The sequence below is a fragment of the Halichoeres trimaculatus genome, unplaced genomic scaffold (assembly GCF_033239565.1).
Source record: "Halichoeres trimaculatus isolate MK-OKI-2021-1 unplaced genomic scaffold, fHalTri1.1 fHalTri1_scaffold_9, whole genome shotgun sequence".
NCBI classification, from domain to species: domain Eukaryota; kingdom Metazoa; phylum Chordata; class Actinopteri; order Labriformes; family Labridae; genus Halichoeres; species Halichoeres trimaculatus.
The window spans coordinates 34,112,978-34,128,298 of NW_027437188.1; the positions used below are offsets into that span (position 1 = coordinate 34,112,978).

At 44.2% G+C, this 15,321-nt stretch overlaps 2 protein-coding genes across 2 annotated transcripts; both read right to left on the bottom strand.

Moving 5' to 3' along the window:
- Nucleotides 1-971: 971 nt before the first annotated feature.
- rnpepl1 (arginyl aminopeptidase like 1) lies at nt 972-8,019 on the bottom strand. The gene is made up of 12 exons (XM_074680198.1): nt 7,690-8,019; nt 6,175-6,700; nt 5,860-6,000; nt 5,573-5,724; nt 4,321-4,437; nt 4,002-4,237; nt 3,779-3,892; nt 3,483-3,595; nt 3,260-3,368; nt 2,941-3,168; nt 2,710-2,852; nt 972-2,587 (listed from the first exon to the last, which is right to left on the bottom strand). The coding sequence occupies exons 2-12, from the start codon at nt 6,658-6,660 to the stop codon at nt 2,279-2,281; spliced, it is 2,148 nt and encodes a 715-aa protein (XP_074536299.1). The 5' UTR covers nt 6,661-6,700; nt 7,690-8,019; the 3' UTR covers nt 972-2,278.
- A 2,058-nt stretch (nt 8,020-10,077) lies between these two features.
- Nucleotides 10,078-13,391, bottom strand: rpl35a (ribosomal protein L35a). Its single transcript, XM_074679928.1, has 5 exons — nt 13,323-13,391; nt 12,678-12,714; nt 12,437-12,589; nt 12,137-12,281; nt 10,078-10,221 (listed from the first exon to the last, which is right to left on the bottom strand). Exons 2-5 carry the CDS (start codon nt 12,686-12,688, stop codon nt 10,198-10,200), a joined length of 333 nt encoding a protein of 110 aa, XP_074536029.1. The 5' UTR covers nt 12,689-12,714; nt 13,323-13,391; the 3' UTR covers nt 10,078-10,197.
- Nucleotides 13,392-15,321: the final 1,930 nt, after the last annotated feature.

Below are 15,321 nucleotides of genomic sequence, written 5' to 3' on the forward strand. Positions count from 1 at the left end.
ATATTGAATGGAGAAAAGTCTGGACGTTACCACAAAAATTATTTTTAACAAACAAAGTAAAAGAGGTCTCATTTAAATTGATGCATAGTTTCTACCCTGCTAAACAATACATGTCAAAATTTAAGAGCGACATAAATGTTAACTGTTCTTTCTGCCAAAACCATCCTGAAACATCTGCTCACCTATCCTGGAAGGACTTCCACAAGTTTATTACTGATTTTGTTTTCTCTGATTTTCACCTGTATTATAAAAATGTTGTGTTTGGTTTATATTATTATAACCATAAAAACAATAATGCTTTCTTCCTTATAAATATGCTCTTGTTGTTAGCCAAGTTCCACATACACAAATGTAAATTCTTGAACAGAAAACCAGAACTCTTTGTATTGAAAAAGAAACTTGAACAATATATGAGGACAATCCCCAAATCCACCATCACTAAGGCTTTAAAAACTTTCAATGTTTGCAAAGAATTTAACTTGTTTACATAAAACGCATTCTCCCACATTTTATTTTCTTTTTTTTCCTCTTTTGTATTTTTCTTTTCCTTTTCATTTTATTAACTTTCCTGTCTCATTTGTTATTGTATTTGTATTTGTGTTACGACTCTTGAAGTTGTCAATGATTCAATAAAAGTTGGCATCCAACTGCAAGAGGTTCATTTTACAGCCATTTAATAAATTCTTCTGCTTTTATTTTGAAAGTCTAGCCTCGTTTTTCCTGTACAAAAATATGGTCAGACTTTAAACTTTGTCTTAGATGTTACAGAATGAAAGCTGGCTGTAAAAACCTTCTTGATATTTCGTCTTAAAAAAAAAAACAAAAAACATTGACCTTTCAAAATAAAAGTCCAATAAAACTAAATATCTAAAGGGGATTGCAGAATTATCCAGGAAGGATCTAGATCCCCCAGGGACATAAACACAGACAGACAGAGGACAGAAGATATAAAGAAAAGTCTTTGTGTAGTTTCAAGTTTTATTTTGATGTCAAACATCTGTTAGAAACTCTGCATGAGGCGTTCACTGACAGCTGGGAGCTGTGGGATACATCACATTCTTCAGCTTTGATTAAATATTGCTTCATAAAGTTTTTACACTCAGACAGGTGAAGGTGATCAGGACCACCTGAGCAGGTAAACAAAGAGTCACTGTGTCCTCTTGTGGGGGTCAAGACAGGTCCACACTTATACACAGCCTGTCTGGTTTATTAGACTTTATTACACTCTGCTACAGGTGAGTGGACAGGTGAGAGGTCAGGTAATGGGTCTGTTATTGCTGCTAATTTAAGTTAAAACAGTCAGAATCACCTTTAAAGGGAAATCGCAGCTGAACCTGTGTGAGATCTGAAAGCTCCCAGCTGCAGTGAACTCATCGTTAAGGCCACTCAGGTGAAATCTGCTGGTTTCCTGCTGAGTCTTCTGTCCATTGGGGGGGCGGGGCCCCACATCCTGTCTGCAGGTGAGCCAGTCTCAGTCAGGATCAGGAGGTAGAGTTCACACTGCTTGTTCTTCAGCTACATGTCAGAGTTATTGTTGTTTAGTAAAAACAGACACTTTGTGAGACAGTGAATGCATCATTCAGCTGACAGGCTGATGCCAGGCACACACCTGTGCACAGGTGTGTGAGGGCTGAGAGAGGCTGCAGGTGGATCCAGACAGACAGGATCCACCTGAGAGCTCAGAGTGAGTCAGCGATCGGCTTCTTCTTCTTCTTCTCTTGAACTCAAACCTTTCAGAAGAGAAACCTGATGAGTCAGCACGGAGACAGGAACTCTGTCAAAACACAGAACCAGGAGGAACGGATCCGGGCCCTCAGACCGGATTGTCCAGGCTGGCAACAACCACACCAAAACAAAACCATGAGGATCGGATCTAAGCACTTAGACTGGATCCTCCAGGCCGTCAACAACCACACCAAAACAAAACCAGGAAGTCAGGAAGAAGTTTTAAATCTTCAACCAGACGATCAGACACGTTCGAAAGGAAAACGAGTCAGAGAGGCCGACCCGGGGCCGACGACCACAGTTTGAGCAGCAGCCGCAACCAGAGCTTCACCATCCATCATTTAAAAATAAAACACCAACAGTCACATGACCAGTCACACGACCAGTCATCTAACGGCAGCACCCTGAGACATTAACTTTACTTTGAAAGTCTCTGGAGTGAACTTCCTGTCGTCTTCATCTTCACAGTGTTCAAAGACCACCTGCCGCCATGTTCGGCTCCTTAACCTGGAGCCACGGACCAATCACAGTCACCTGAGGGCACAGGTGTCCTTCACGCAGAGACGTTGACGTCTCGCAGAGCGATGGTGGCCGTCGTCCCTGCAGCGGGGGCGGCGGTTGCCGTAGCAGCAGGCTGTGGTTGGGGGGAGAGAGAGGGGGAAGGGGAGGGGGGGACTATGGAGAGGGTAGGAGCATTCTGATTGGTCGGGGCGGTAGCGTTCTGAAATACAATCTGCTGAAGCGTTCGTCGGAGGTTTGGGTGCATACGGCGCTGGGTCTGGTTAAAAACCTCCACGGCAACGCACTTCATCACCCCGGCAACCAGGTCGTCGTACAGCGGCACCGTGTACATCCTGGACGTCTGTGGAGAGGGAGGAGCTAATGAGACACAGGGACCACAGGTGGGATGACATCATCCAGGTGAGACTAAGTGAAACCACCAATCAGACTGAACTTGAACACGTGGTGCGTTCAGGGTCTTACGTGTTTGTGCAGGAAGGCTCGGACTCGGGGAAGGTCCGGGTAAAAACTGTTCCTCACCACCATCTGGAGCCAGCGGATCTGGACCTCAGCGTTCAGAGAGTCAAAGAGGGAGGAGTAACACGAGGACAGACGCTCCATCACACCTGAGGGAGGAAAGACAGGTGGAGTCAGTAAGAGGCTGGACTTTAAGGGGGGCGGGGTTTGTGAGAGTGTCTGGTGTAGTATCTATACCATGGGGAAGGGGGGCGTGGTCTAAGAGGCGGTCCAGGAACAGGACGATCTGGAAAGTGCTCCACCCAGACAGGTCAAAGGGGGTCAGGGTCTCAGGATCTGGGGGGTCACTGCTGCTCCACAGATCACACAGATCCTGGGCAGGCTGGGTCAGAGCGCCCCCTGCTGACAGATCAGGCTCATACAGGGGGGGTCCACAACCACTGAGCCAGCGCTCAAACTCCAGACCTGACACACACACACACACACAGAGTCAGAGTCAGATGACATGTTCGCAGCGGTGCCTCCACCTGCTCCTCCCTCACCTCCACCTGCTCACCTTCTCTGTTGGCGACGGCGGCGTCCTTTAGCTCAGGGAAATAACACAGGAAGTAGTCGATGAGGTCCTGAGCCAGCACACTCTTAAATTTAAACTCTGAGATGTAATCCTGCAGACACACACACACACACACACACACACACACACACACACACACACGCGTTGAGATAAAACAACCACAACATAGGAATGAACAGGCGGGTTGACATGTGTGTGCTCTGACCCTGAGGAAGCGGTCGAAGCGCCTGGCGTCCCCGCTCAGCTGGGACAGGTAGGAGACGAAGCAGAAGCCTTTCTCGTAGGTGAACAGGTTCATCAGAGTGCTGGGGTTCACACCTGGACAGGTGACAGAGGACAGACATGTCAGAGAGGTCAGCACGCTTCACACACACCTTTAGAGTGGGATTCACACACACTCAGGGCTGACCCCTGGTGGCAGAGACGGGTACAACATGAGATGAGCAATTACACCACAGATCTATGGGTGTGTGTGTGTGTGTAGTGTGTGTGTGTGGTTACCTGGCTCAAACTTGACCTGCAGTTTGCTCACAGGGTTGTTGTCTCCAAGGAGACGCAGCTGTCTGTGGAGGGCGTCCAATCGCACGGCGGTCTCTAGGCAGGTGAAGGCCTCACCTGACAACAAGAAGGGAGTTGGGGGGTCTGTTACCTAGGATACCAGTTACCCTGTCTATCCGTGTCTCACCTGTCTGTCTGTGAGTGATGGTGGTGTTGCTGGTCTTACCGTAGGCCTCGGTCGTGATGCGGCGCTGTGCGTAGGTGGCGAGCCCTTCACTCAGCCACATCTCCTCCCAGGTGGCGTTAGTGACGGCGTTTCCAAACCAGCCGTGTGCGATCTCATGGATGACATCAATGAGCAAGAACTCACTGCTCTCCAGGATGGAGGCGATGATGAAGGTGAGGCACGGGTTCTCCATGGCAACGATGGGGAAGGATGGCGGGAGGAACACGATGTCACACCTGAGGGCGGGTTAGCGTTTGTTCAGCATCACAATCTGAAAGTTTGACACATCTCTGAGACGGCATTCAGAGTCTGAGCTCACCTGCCCCACAGGTAAGGTCCAAACAGGCCCTCGGCAACATCGAGCCAGCGCTCCACACTGCCCCCTAGCTTCTTCACCGCACAGGACAGCAGACACGGCTCCGCCCACACACGACTCCTGCTCAATCAGGCACCAGAGAGAAGAGAGGGATGGAGAAGACAAGATAGGGGTCAGAAACTACAAACACCGCTGAGGAAGAAGAGCTATGCACGGAAACGCTGAGGGACTGAAAACGCTGTAGTAAGCATGCCAGGCCTGTAGGCGGTGCTATAACTGTCTTGTCCAGAAGCAGCTTTTGGTAGATCTCCACTGAAGTAGAGTTGAGCCAATCATCTGGTGTATTGGTGAATGCTCAGAGCAGAAGTGGAGCAACAGATGCTCATTTTGTAGTAGTCAGTCGATTCAGCAGCACAAGCACAACACGGTAGACCGTGACGGTCGTAACATCGGTACTGTTGTATTGCTGTATGCACTTGTATGAAGCGGAGCATGACATCAGAAAAATTCCACTCAAGAGGCTGTTTTCAAAAGTTTGCGTTTTAGGTCAGCTAAAATGCTGTTTCCGTGTAAACGCGAGAACGACATGCAACAATACTTTTGCATTTCACCGGTTCTGCCGGTTTCCTCTGCACTCAGACGGGGCCATATTTTACTTGACCAAAAACACAAATAAACGAACTCCCACCGAAAAAATCTGATATCAGTCTGCATTCACGCTTCACTTTGCTTGCAAAGTGAACGGCGGGTCGTCCTCACTCTCATAATCACTCATCTTTACATTGTTATTGCATAATTCGTCCTGGCAGACGACCTGCATTTGTTTATATCTGGCACGCCATGCGTGGACTGATACACTAAGCAGCGAGCGCCTCGTAGCCAGCTGTGGCTCTGCAGCGGAGGTAGCGCCGTTTTACGACACGATGAGAACTAGAGCCTTATTTAGCAGTGTTTTTGTGTGAAAGTAACGCGCTGAAAATTCTCTAAATAAAGCGTGAATGCAGACCGATATCAGATTTTTTAGGTAGGAGTCCGTTTATTTGTGTTTCTGGTCAAGTAAAATATGGCCCCGTCTGAGTGCAGAGGAAACCAGCAGAGGAGCAGGGAGGGGGTGTTTGGTGCGAGCGCTCTGGGCTTCTGCTGCACAAAAACACTGCTGTAGGAGTAATTTCTGCCCTAAACCTTGTGATAGGACCCAACATGTCCAATCCTGGAGTATCATTTTAAAGAAAAACAGAAGAGAAAGAGGACTGACCGAGGGCCCACGTCCACGTGCTGCAGCTCCCCCGCCACCAACGCCACCAGGTAGGACGGCACAGGGAACTCCATGGAGAACTGAAAGACCCGGTCCTGTTTGGAATACGAGCTCCGAGACGCACTCATCAGAACCGTCACACCGTCAGGAACCTACAGGAAGAGGAGAGTGTCACATCTGTAAGTCAAAACCCAAAGGGCGACTCTTCAGACAGCAGAGGAAGATGTTTGGGTCCCATGCAGGTGTGTGTGAGGGTCAGGGGTCAGAGGTCAAAGGTCAGAACTCACCCTGACTGTAGCTGTGTACGTGCTCTTCACGGCGGGCGTGTCAAAGCACGGGAACAAGGAGCGATTACACACCGAGTGACCCTGAGTGAAGACCAGAGGACGAGTCTGACCACAGGTCAGCTCCGAGTCCAGCCACCAGATCTACACACACACAAACACACACACACACACACACACACACACACACACACACACACACACACAAACACACACACACACACACACACACACACACACACACACACACACACAGATCATGATAAGGTGATCTCAGGTTGGAATCAGTCAGTTGTCCATGTGTTCTGGTCTCCTCACCGCCGGTCCATCTGTGGTGGTGTAGCGGACTGTGATCTGGATCAGCCGGGCCGGTCTGATGGCTGCTGAGGGCAGGCTGATGATCAGGGACGAGCCGTAGTCCGTGAACGGGTCCACCCGGTACGTCAGGGAGACGGGCTCCTCCTGAGAGGCCCCAGGGACCTTACAGTCTATGGAGTGGATGAGGAGTGAGGGGTGGGAGTCCAGTATCAGGGTTTGGACCCCAGGCTGGGCCGGGATCAGATCCAGAACCAGCCAGCCGCTCATCTCCTTCACAGCAAAGTTGATCCGCAGGTCCAGGTGGAAGTGTCGCAGCTTGAAGCTGTGGAAGTTGGACGCTGAGGCCACGTCCACCAGGGGGCAGCGCGGGGAGCCAGGACCTGGAGCTGTGGGCCGGCTGGAGTCCCCGACACACCGGCCCCCCGGGATCGGCAGGGATTTACGGCAGCAGCAAAGCGAAGTGGGAGTCTGGTGGAGCTCGGCCATCCTGAGCTAAACCTGAGACTGCACCTCGCCTAGACCTGGACTAACATCAGGGGACCAGACTTAGACACAGGACACATGGACACAAAAGACCAGGTCAGACTACACTCCAACCAGAGACCGTCTCAGGGGAGACCACATTCAAAACCTTCACCTGGAACTAAACCTTTGGAAACACTAAGGACACTTCAAGAAGACCAGCTGCTTCTGGACTCCAAACGGACTCTGAGAACCTGGTTTTACTTAGGACCAGTTCCCTAAAGAGGGATAACACTGGTCTGGTTTAAGTCCAGGACTTAGACAGATCCACATTCAGCCCAAACTCTCAGTTTAAATCTAAACCCAGTTTTAAAGAGGGACTGAACCCAACCCTCAAACTGAACCACCAGAGACTAAGGACACTTTAGATCTGGACCACCAGCCTCCAGACACCCAGACTGCACCCCTGAGGGGACTACACCCAGAAACTATCAAGGGTCAAACCGGGCTCAACACCTGTACGAAAAACACTGAGGAGAGTTGGGTCCGGATCTGAATCTGGGTTCAGGCCAGTCTGAAATGAGTGAAATCATCCCGAGCTACAGGTTGATCCGGGTCAGACCCCCTTCAGAGGAGGGGTCACTGGACTACAGGTAAGTGAACACCTGATGGACCCCTGAGATCCAGAAATGAACCTGAACTCTGAACATCTGACCCTTAAACGAGTCTGTTACTTCTGTTTACATCTGACCCGGTCTGACCAGACCCAGACTGACCCAGATAGACCCAAACAGATCAGACTACATCCAGAAACTATAAGAACACCTGACCATGAACCGAGCTGACCCAGATCCAGGACCTACAGTCCTATTCGGCCCTAACAACAAACAAACAAACAAACAAACAAACAAACCGAGCTACATGTGAACCAGCGTTAGCCGGGGCTAACCTCTCTGCTAATTAGCACCTTTAGCTCCAAGTGAGTGAAGCCTGCTCATTCAGTCCGTGGAAACAGGCACTTTAACGGGTACACGGCTAACTAGTTTAACTAACCTGTTAGCAGAGAAGGCTAATTAGCGAAGAGTCTAATTAGCATTAGCACCAGAGAGAACAGGCAGTCTACGTGAAATCCATCAGGAGAACCAGACAAACACCGGCTCCTCCTGAGAACTCAGCCCGGCCCCGTGCTCTGCTCCCCGGACACTGGGAGCAGAGGGTCCTGGTGTGATGGAGGAGGGAGAGGAGGAGGAAGAGGAAGAGGAGGATGAGGAGAAAGAAGAGGAGCAGAGGGAGCACAGGAGACTCTGCTCCGGACAAACCAGGAAGAACAACAACAGGGAAAGTTTCAGTCAGCCAGGTGGGGGCGCTGTGGAGGCGAACAGAAGCGGGTGAAAGGTCACGGTAACGTAAAGACATGATCACGTGACGCAGACATGGGCGTAACTAGACTGAGGAGACCCAGGGGCCCGAGTATCTCTGTCAATTATTATTTTTTTTCATTTGTAAATTTCATAAAACCCACATTTAACTACTCATATATGAATTGCCCCATCTCTGACAACTTTATTTAATTTTTCAAATTGTACAAGGTTCCTAAGATGGTTGTTTTTAGTCCCGTTATCAAGGCTCATGTGACCTGTTAAAAGCATGTTTAAAAGTTTGTAAACTTGTTGACACTAAGCAGAACACAGTGATTGAACAAATATAAACAAATAGAATTTAAAAAAAAAAGATTTATGCAACAGGGCTGAGCTGAGATTTGAACCCTTTCAGTCATACTTGAAATATCATTGAAAGAAAAGAAAAATGGATAGTGAGCTAACTTTTGGTCTTTCCATGGCCTGCTCAGTATCTTAACGATAACACTTTCTGTGGAACATGTGATGAGTGGGATTTTCAATATTTTTTATAGACTGAATCAAACCCAGGGACACCACTAAAGTTTGAATTTAAACTAAATTGTGTTTTTACTTTAGAAAAGTTACCATAAGGAGTAACACACATATATAAAAGTATAATATTTCTGAAGGATTTACATTTTTATATTTTTTTTAAAGTCTAATTTTAGGGAGCAAGAACAGGCAACAACTTGCTAAAAATCATGTTGAATATGAAACATGAAAAACACAAACATGTTGTTTATCATGATGAATATAGACATGTTATAAGTTATGTTGAATTTAAACATGATGAACAAGATCATAAAATATACAAACATGATGTATAGTTACATGATGCATATAAACATGTTTAAGTCATGATTACTCTAAACACGATGAATATGAACAGGTTAGAATTATGATAAATTTCTCCCACTGTTGGTGACTGGTGTGTGGATGGGTTTGATGTGCTAGTTTTAGCTGATGGTTCTGGACTTAACTCCCTACCTTCAATGTGTGGATGGGTTAATAGGACTAGCAGTGTAACAAGCACTGGTCTATTAATTTAAAGATGTTCAAAGCAATGTTGAATAGAAATATGTTAAAAATAAGGCTTGTGCTATGTAAACACATTGAATTTAAACATGTGAATAAACATTTTGTATATAAATCATGTTCGAGTCAAAATAACCAAATTTAGATCCATTTCAATATAAATTTGTAAAATATAAAATAATAGACATAAACATGTTGAATATAGGGATCAACATCAACATTTTAAATATCTACAAGTGAAAATCATCTAAAATTGACATGTAACAAAAAAATACAATAATAAAAACACAAAGGGAATGGGGCATGACAATATTATCATGTTAAATTTGTAACATGTTGAATTGAAAACATGTTGATTATAAACATGTTGTGTAATAGCTTTAAAAAGATTTTGAATATAAGACATGATGAATTTAAAACATGTCGATTAAAACCATGATAAAATCATGTTGGATTTAAAACATGTTTAATATTTAGCACATAAATGATGAATATTAATGTTCAAAAAACCTGTTGAATATAACCATGATGAATTTTAATTTGTTGAATTTGAATGTTGAATGTAAATGTGTTGAACACAAACCCTAATAAATTAAAAATTCGGTGGATATTTGACAGGATTTCTGGTTGGATGAGGGTTGAAGCAGACGTCTGTATCTCACTGAACAGGAAACATGACCTCAGTTCATTTAATGCACAGAATCAGTTATCAGAAACCCTGAGCCCTCAGAAACCAGGATGATAAACTTATTGAAACCACATCTTCATCACAGGTGGAACTGGTGCCTGGACTGGACACAAACCTGCCCCCTGCTGGCAGAAAGCTAGAACTTTAACAAGCCACATTTAGGTACTTCAAAGATCCTCCACCAGGGGGCTCCAAGACTCGGCTCAGACCCTGAACTTTGGATGTGCAGAATTCTTCAAGTTTAACGCTCAGTGAACTTTAAGGTCAAAGGTCATCATGAGGAGTTATCTTTAATCACATCTGCACATGTAACAGGCATTGATGACATCATCAGCAGGTCACATGACTGATGATGGAGTGTAAAATAAAGAGGCAGGACTTTGTGTGTGATGTCATCACTTTATTGTTTCTGTACAAAGCTCATCAGACGTTTCCTCGTCACACTCGGGAGGGGTACAGCATCTGGAACAGACAGGAAGTGACATCATCAGCCATCACAATAAAACAAAAACAAAACATGTTAGTAATTCAAAGTCCTGTCTCAGCAGAGCGCCTCGCTACTGAAGACTATACACGCTAACCAACGCTCAGACAGAGCTGATGTTCCTGATTTTTAACTTTCCCCTGAACACCACACGCCGCATTGATCAGATAATCCTCAGAGTTGAAGCAAGAGAGGATTACAGGAGGAGTATGAAGAGAGACGACGCCAAACATGAACGAGTTAATCAACCACACCAACCATCAACACCTCCTCAGACTGATCAGAGTGGAAATCACCGACTCACAGCTACTCTGCTGCTGGAGCTGGATCCAAAAGCCCCGTTTCCACCAAACAGTCCGGTACGGTTCAGTACAGTTTGGTACAGGTTAGATTAGTAAAGCCTGATCCTGTCAGTGTTTTCACATCCAACTGTGCCCCCCATAGCACTGTGTACCCTGCTAATAAATCCCAGGAAGAAGAAAAATGTGACACAGCTACGATGGAAGACATGCAGCAATTTCTCTTTCTCTGTGATTGGCATGTAGCGCTTTGGTACAAGGTGCAATCAAACTGTTTCAGAGAAGTCTGTGTGCCACCAGGAGAAATACAGCCGCTGTCACACTGTAAGTGACTATTTCTTCGACCAATCAACGGTCTGCAGTGTTGTAGCTCCACCTTCCGAGTTCAGATCTGTTTAGTTATTTGGGGATTTGTCCTGGGCTCAGTCAGTGGAAATGGCACAAAATGCGTGCAGTACTGAGATGAACCAAACTGAACCACTTGGTGGAAACAGGATTAAAGAGGGGCATAAACCTTTAAAAACAACCAGGTTCATCCTGCATCACTCAGAGGACTTTATACACTTCAGTGTTTGAAGCACAGCCCCACAGGAGGAGACACTGAGACAGGAGACCAACACACACATCTAGAGTCAAACACATAGGCCATGTCCACACAAAGCCAGGTGTTATTTTAATACGTTTAGACCATAGACTGTATAAAGAGTGGACAGCGTGGCTCCGCCATTTATCATTGTACGGTTTTGAAGCCAAAATACCGCCATCTCAGGCGCCACCATTGTAGCAGTTTGGAGTGGAGCTGGGTGACAGAAATAATATTTATTTTTCTTTCGAGTCTAATCACTTCCTGACTCTCCCAACATGTTTTACAGTCCCTGAAAAAAATACACAAGAACAGCAGCTGTCAATCATCGTTAAACGTTACACAAAGCCTCGTTTTTAACCTCGTATAACTATAAATTGAAGCTTTTTTTTAGAAGTCTATGGTTTAGACCCATCATCAGCACAAAACTGCGGTTTTACATCACTAAAAACAATGTTTTATAAAAACTCTGGCCAAGTTGAACAGAACTCTGGGGTTTTGGTTTTCAGATCACAGCTGAATGACCGGGGTTCATTCATCGCAGGGTTTCATGTCCAGAAAACACAGATTAATATGGGTTTGGTTGCTTCGAGCTTCGCTAATCAGTGGATTTTCACAGCGGGTGTGAGAAAAAGTGATTTCAAGAAGGAACGCGGGGGGACATTTAATTTTGAAAATACCTGGCCACATGTCAGCAATGCCTAAGACAGGAGAGCAACACACACATCCACAGCAAAACAACGAGAAATGAGACCGACACACACATCTAGAGTCAAACACTGAACAGTAAAAAGCTAAAAGGCTGAACAGGTTGTTCCTGACGTAGAATTACGCTCTAAAAGGGTGAAGCTGTATCTGTCCCCTGATAGCTCCGCCCCCAGCTCCTCTTTCCTCAGAGGAAAAGCAGGAGCAGCAGCACATAGACGTGTTTGTTCCTCTACGATCAGAACGCTGCCGTGACGTCACAACATCACGTTAACGAACATCTGAACAGCCGGGCCGTCAACTCACCACTCTGACTCTGTGTCCGATGGCCTTAGCCGGCAGGTTGCTGCTGAACTTGGCGCGGACCATCCCGCTGCTCCCGTGAGCCCTTGTCACCTTCCCCCAGATCACACGGGTCTTGTTGGGTTTACCGCCGGGCGTTACTGTGTTCCTGTCGGATAAAATAAGAGCATTGAGCACACACAGGCTGCAGACTGAAACTGGTTTACATGTCATGTTATGTGTCTCATCTGATCTGATGTCCCAGGGCCCAGAGTAAACACAGGTGGCTGACGCTGACAGGAAACAGGAAGTTGAAACACTCACTTCTTGGCCTTGTAGACGTAGGCGCAGCGTTTGCCGAGGTAGAAGTCCACCTCGTCTCTGGTGTAGCAGCCCTCCAGCTTCAGCAGCGCCGTGTGCTCACGCTGGTTCCTCAGACCACGTTTGTAGCCAGTGAAGATGGCCTTACTCCAAAGTCTGCGCACACACAGAGAGGGAGAGTCAATACACACCCCAACACAATTTCTTCACAGTGTGTAAACGTGTGTGTCAGGTGAGGGCTTACCTTCCAGGCATTGTGGATGTTGTCCAGGTGAGTCGACCTGCACACAGATTAGAGAGTCAGATTAGAGGAAACAGATAAAAACACAGCCTCCATCAGAATATGAACTCCTCAGTGGATTCGTCATGCTAACATTTTTTAGCCTCCTGCTAACTTCTTCTCTTCACCTGAACACACTCACAGCCTCACAGGGAGAACATCACCTGTATGTCATCGTCTAGCTCTGCCCTTATACACATGCACACACACACACTCTCATTAGGGAGTACACTGTGATGCTAACATGCTACTGCTCGCAGGAGCCGGCTCAGCTGTAGCTGTAGCCTCAGGTGTAGCCACTGGCCAGGTAACACTTAAAGCTTGAACCCGAGGGTACAACAGCTTGGCTCGGACACAGACCGGCTCTGATTCTAGACCCAGCCCGCTTCCCTGAGCCTCCGAGCCGGCTCCGCTAGCCTGAGTTAGCTCCCGTTAGCTGCACTCATCTCTATCCAGAGCCAATCTCCGCCATCACGGCCCCGTCCACGGACACACTCAGCCCGGGAAGCGCGGCACAGACTGCCGGTACAGTGTCGGTAGTTATGATGGAGGGATGAAGAGGATTACATGAGAAATAAAGAGTATTATCAGACATGTTGGCTCGCTTACCTTTACTGTCTGCACCAAGATGGACGAAAGGACGAGAGAAAGGAATTGTGGGTAATTGGCATAAACAGAGGAGCCCGCGAAACTGCCTGATCAAAAAACACAGATCACAACGAGGAGTGAAAACACACTTAAAGCAAAATAATATAAATTTAAAACTACAAATAAAACGAACAATTTGAAAACTACAAGTAACGTCTACATATTAAACTATACTTAAAAAAAACATGTAAACTAAAAATTAAGAACTACACGTAAAATCATGTACACATTAAAAACTACAGGTATCATTATCTACACTTAAAACCATCTTCACTTAAAACAACACATTAAAAAATAACGTTAAAAAACGTCTTCCCTTTAAACTAAAAATTAAAATCTACACAAAAAACATCAACACATAAATCTACATGTACCATCTACAAGTTAAGCTCTAATACTTCTTATAACCAATACTCAGTTATTTAATTTATTTGAACTGCTTATAATTGTGGTTTCATGTACATTATAAAAATGTGGATTTATTTTAATCAGACTTTTTTTTATCGATTTATTTGAACACTAGCTTGATACAGTTTATTCATTAGAAATAAACTGAAGTTAGTGAAGAGACACTTCTCTTTTTTCTTTTTGTGGTTTTATTTCTAAAGGAATAAAATAATTAGTTATTTACAGAAACATTATAAATGCTTTTATTGATTAAATCACAGCGGAAAAATTATGAGGCTTTTAACTTTTTTATTTGTTTTATTTTATTTTTTATCCTCCCACCTGTATCCTCAAAGTTTTGGCACCTGTTTGAAAACAGATTCATCAGCTCTAACTATTTTCAATAAATCAAAGTCCATACAAACTCTTTTAGTGTGAATGTATTATTCAAAGAGACTGGTGATGAAAATTTTAGGAAGAAAAACTGTTCAGATAAAATTAAACTTTTGTGTGAGTTTCTCCTGTCTGTTTGAAAGCTGCAGCTGAACTGTGAGTTTTGGCGCCCCCTTGCAGTGATGGGCAAATTACTTTATAAAAGTAATTAATCACAGATGCTTTATACTTTTTCAAATAATTACTGAATTAGTAACAATATAGCACCTTCATAAATTAAATTAGTTAGCAGGGAAAGTAATTATTGCATTACTTTTGAGACAAACTTTCAAATATGTGAAAGAATTCTGATTTTTGAGCAAGTTTTGCTCTGGGACATTATGTTTACTTCACGTTTGTTCTTGCCTTTTAAATCAATGACGCTGGAGTAGCGTTTGTACTCCCACAACACATTTCACCGTTGGTAGGGGTGTTGTAATTCTTAAAATAGTAATCAATTAGATTATGCCTAGAAGTCTTTGCCTATATTTAAACAGTCTATGGCTGGGGACTGCAACCTTTGTTTTCATTTTGCCTCAGCTCACCTGGATTGAAGTCATTTGGGAGACAGAAAATGTACTCTATAAATCATATAAATAGTAAAAATCTAGTGAATAGTTATCTTAACAAGATTATTTTGTGTTTATAAAATTGTACATATGATTTCTTAGTTTTTTGTATTCTTTAACAAAATATTAATAAATAAATGATCATTTTGTAATGTCATAAATTAGCAAAATTAAAGACATTTCAATAAGTTGTAAAATTTAAGAGACAAAATCCAAACGTGAATAAAAGTTAAAAAAAAGTCAAAAATTTGCCGAAATTTCATAAATTTGCAAAAACAAAAAAAAAGGAGAAATTGTCATTTTCAAATTTTGCTACATTTAAAAATGTTAATAAAATTCGAAAAAAAATTGGCAAATTTTTCAAAATGTGGAATGTTAATAACTGGCAAAATTTGCAAAGAAAACCAATATTTGCAAACAAATTAATTAATATTTATGAATAATATTATTCATAAATATTAATTATTATTTGCAAAGATACACAAAATCTTTAAAAAAAGTACCTCTTTATTACATTTTGAAAAATTTTAAATTGAAAACCAAAAAAAGTAAAAATTTAAAGAATGTGCAAA

Bases quoted from the DNA above. Each gene is read 5' to 3' on its own strand.
- rnpepl1 (XM_074680198.1), bottom strand. From the start codon at position 6,660: ATGGCCGAGCTCCACCAGACTCCCACTTCGCTTTGCTGCTGCCGTAAA. The intron at 5,725-5,859 runs GTGAGTTCTGAC...CTCTTCCTGTAG, and splicing joins CGTACACAGCTACAGTCAGG to GTTCCTGACGGTGTGACGGT. The intron at 2,853-2,940 runs GTATAGATACTA...TTCCTCCCTCAG, and splicing joins CCACGCCCCCCTTCCCCATG to GTGTGATGGAGCGTCTGTCC.
- rpl35a (XM_074679928.1), bottom strand. The intron at 12,282-12,436 runs GTGAGTGTTTCA...TTTATCCGACAG, and splicing joins TACGTCTACAAGGCCAAGAA to GAACACAGTAACGCCCGGCG. The intron at 10,222-12,136 runs GTGAGTTGACGG...TGTCTGTTCCAG, and splicing joins TCGGACACAGAGTCAGAGTG to ATGCTGTACCCCTCCCGAGT.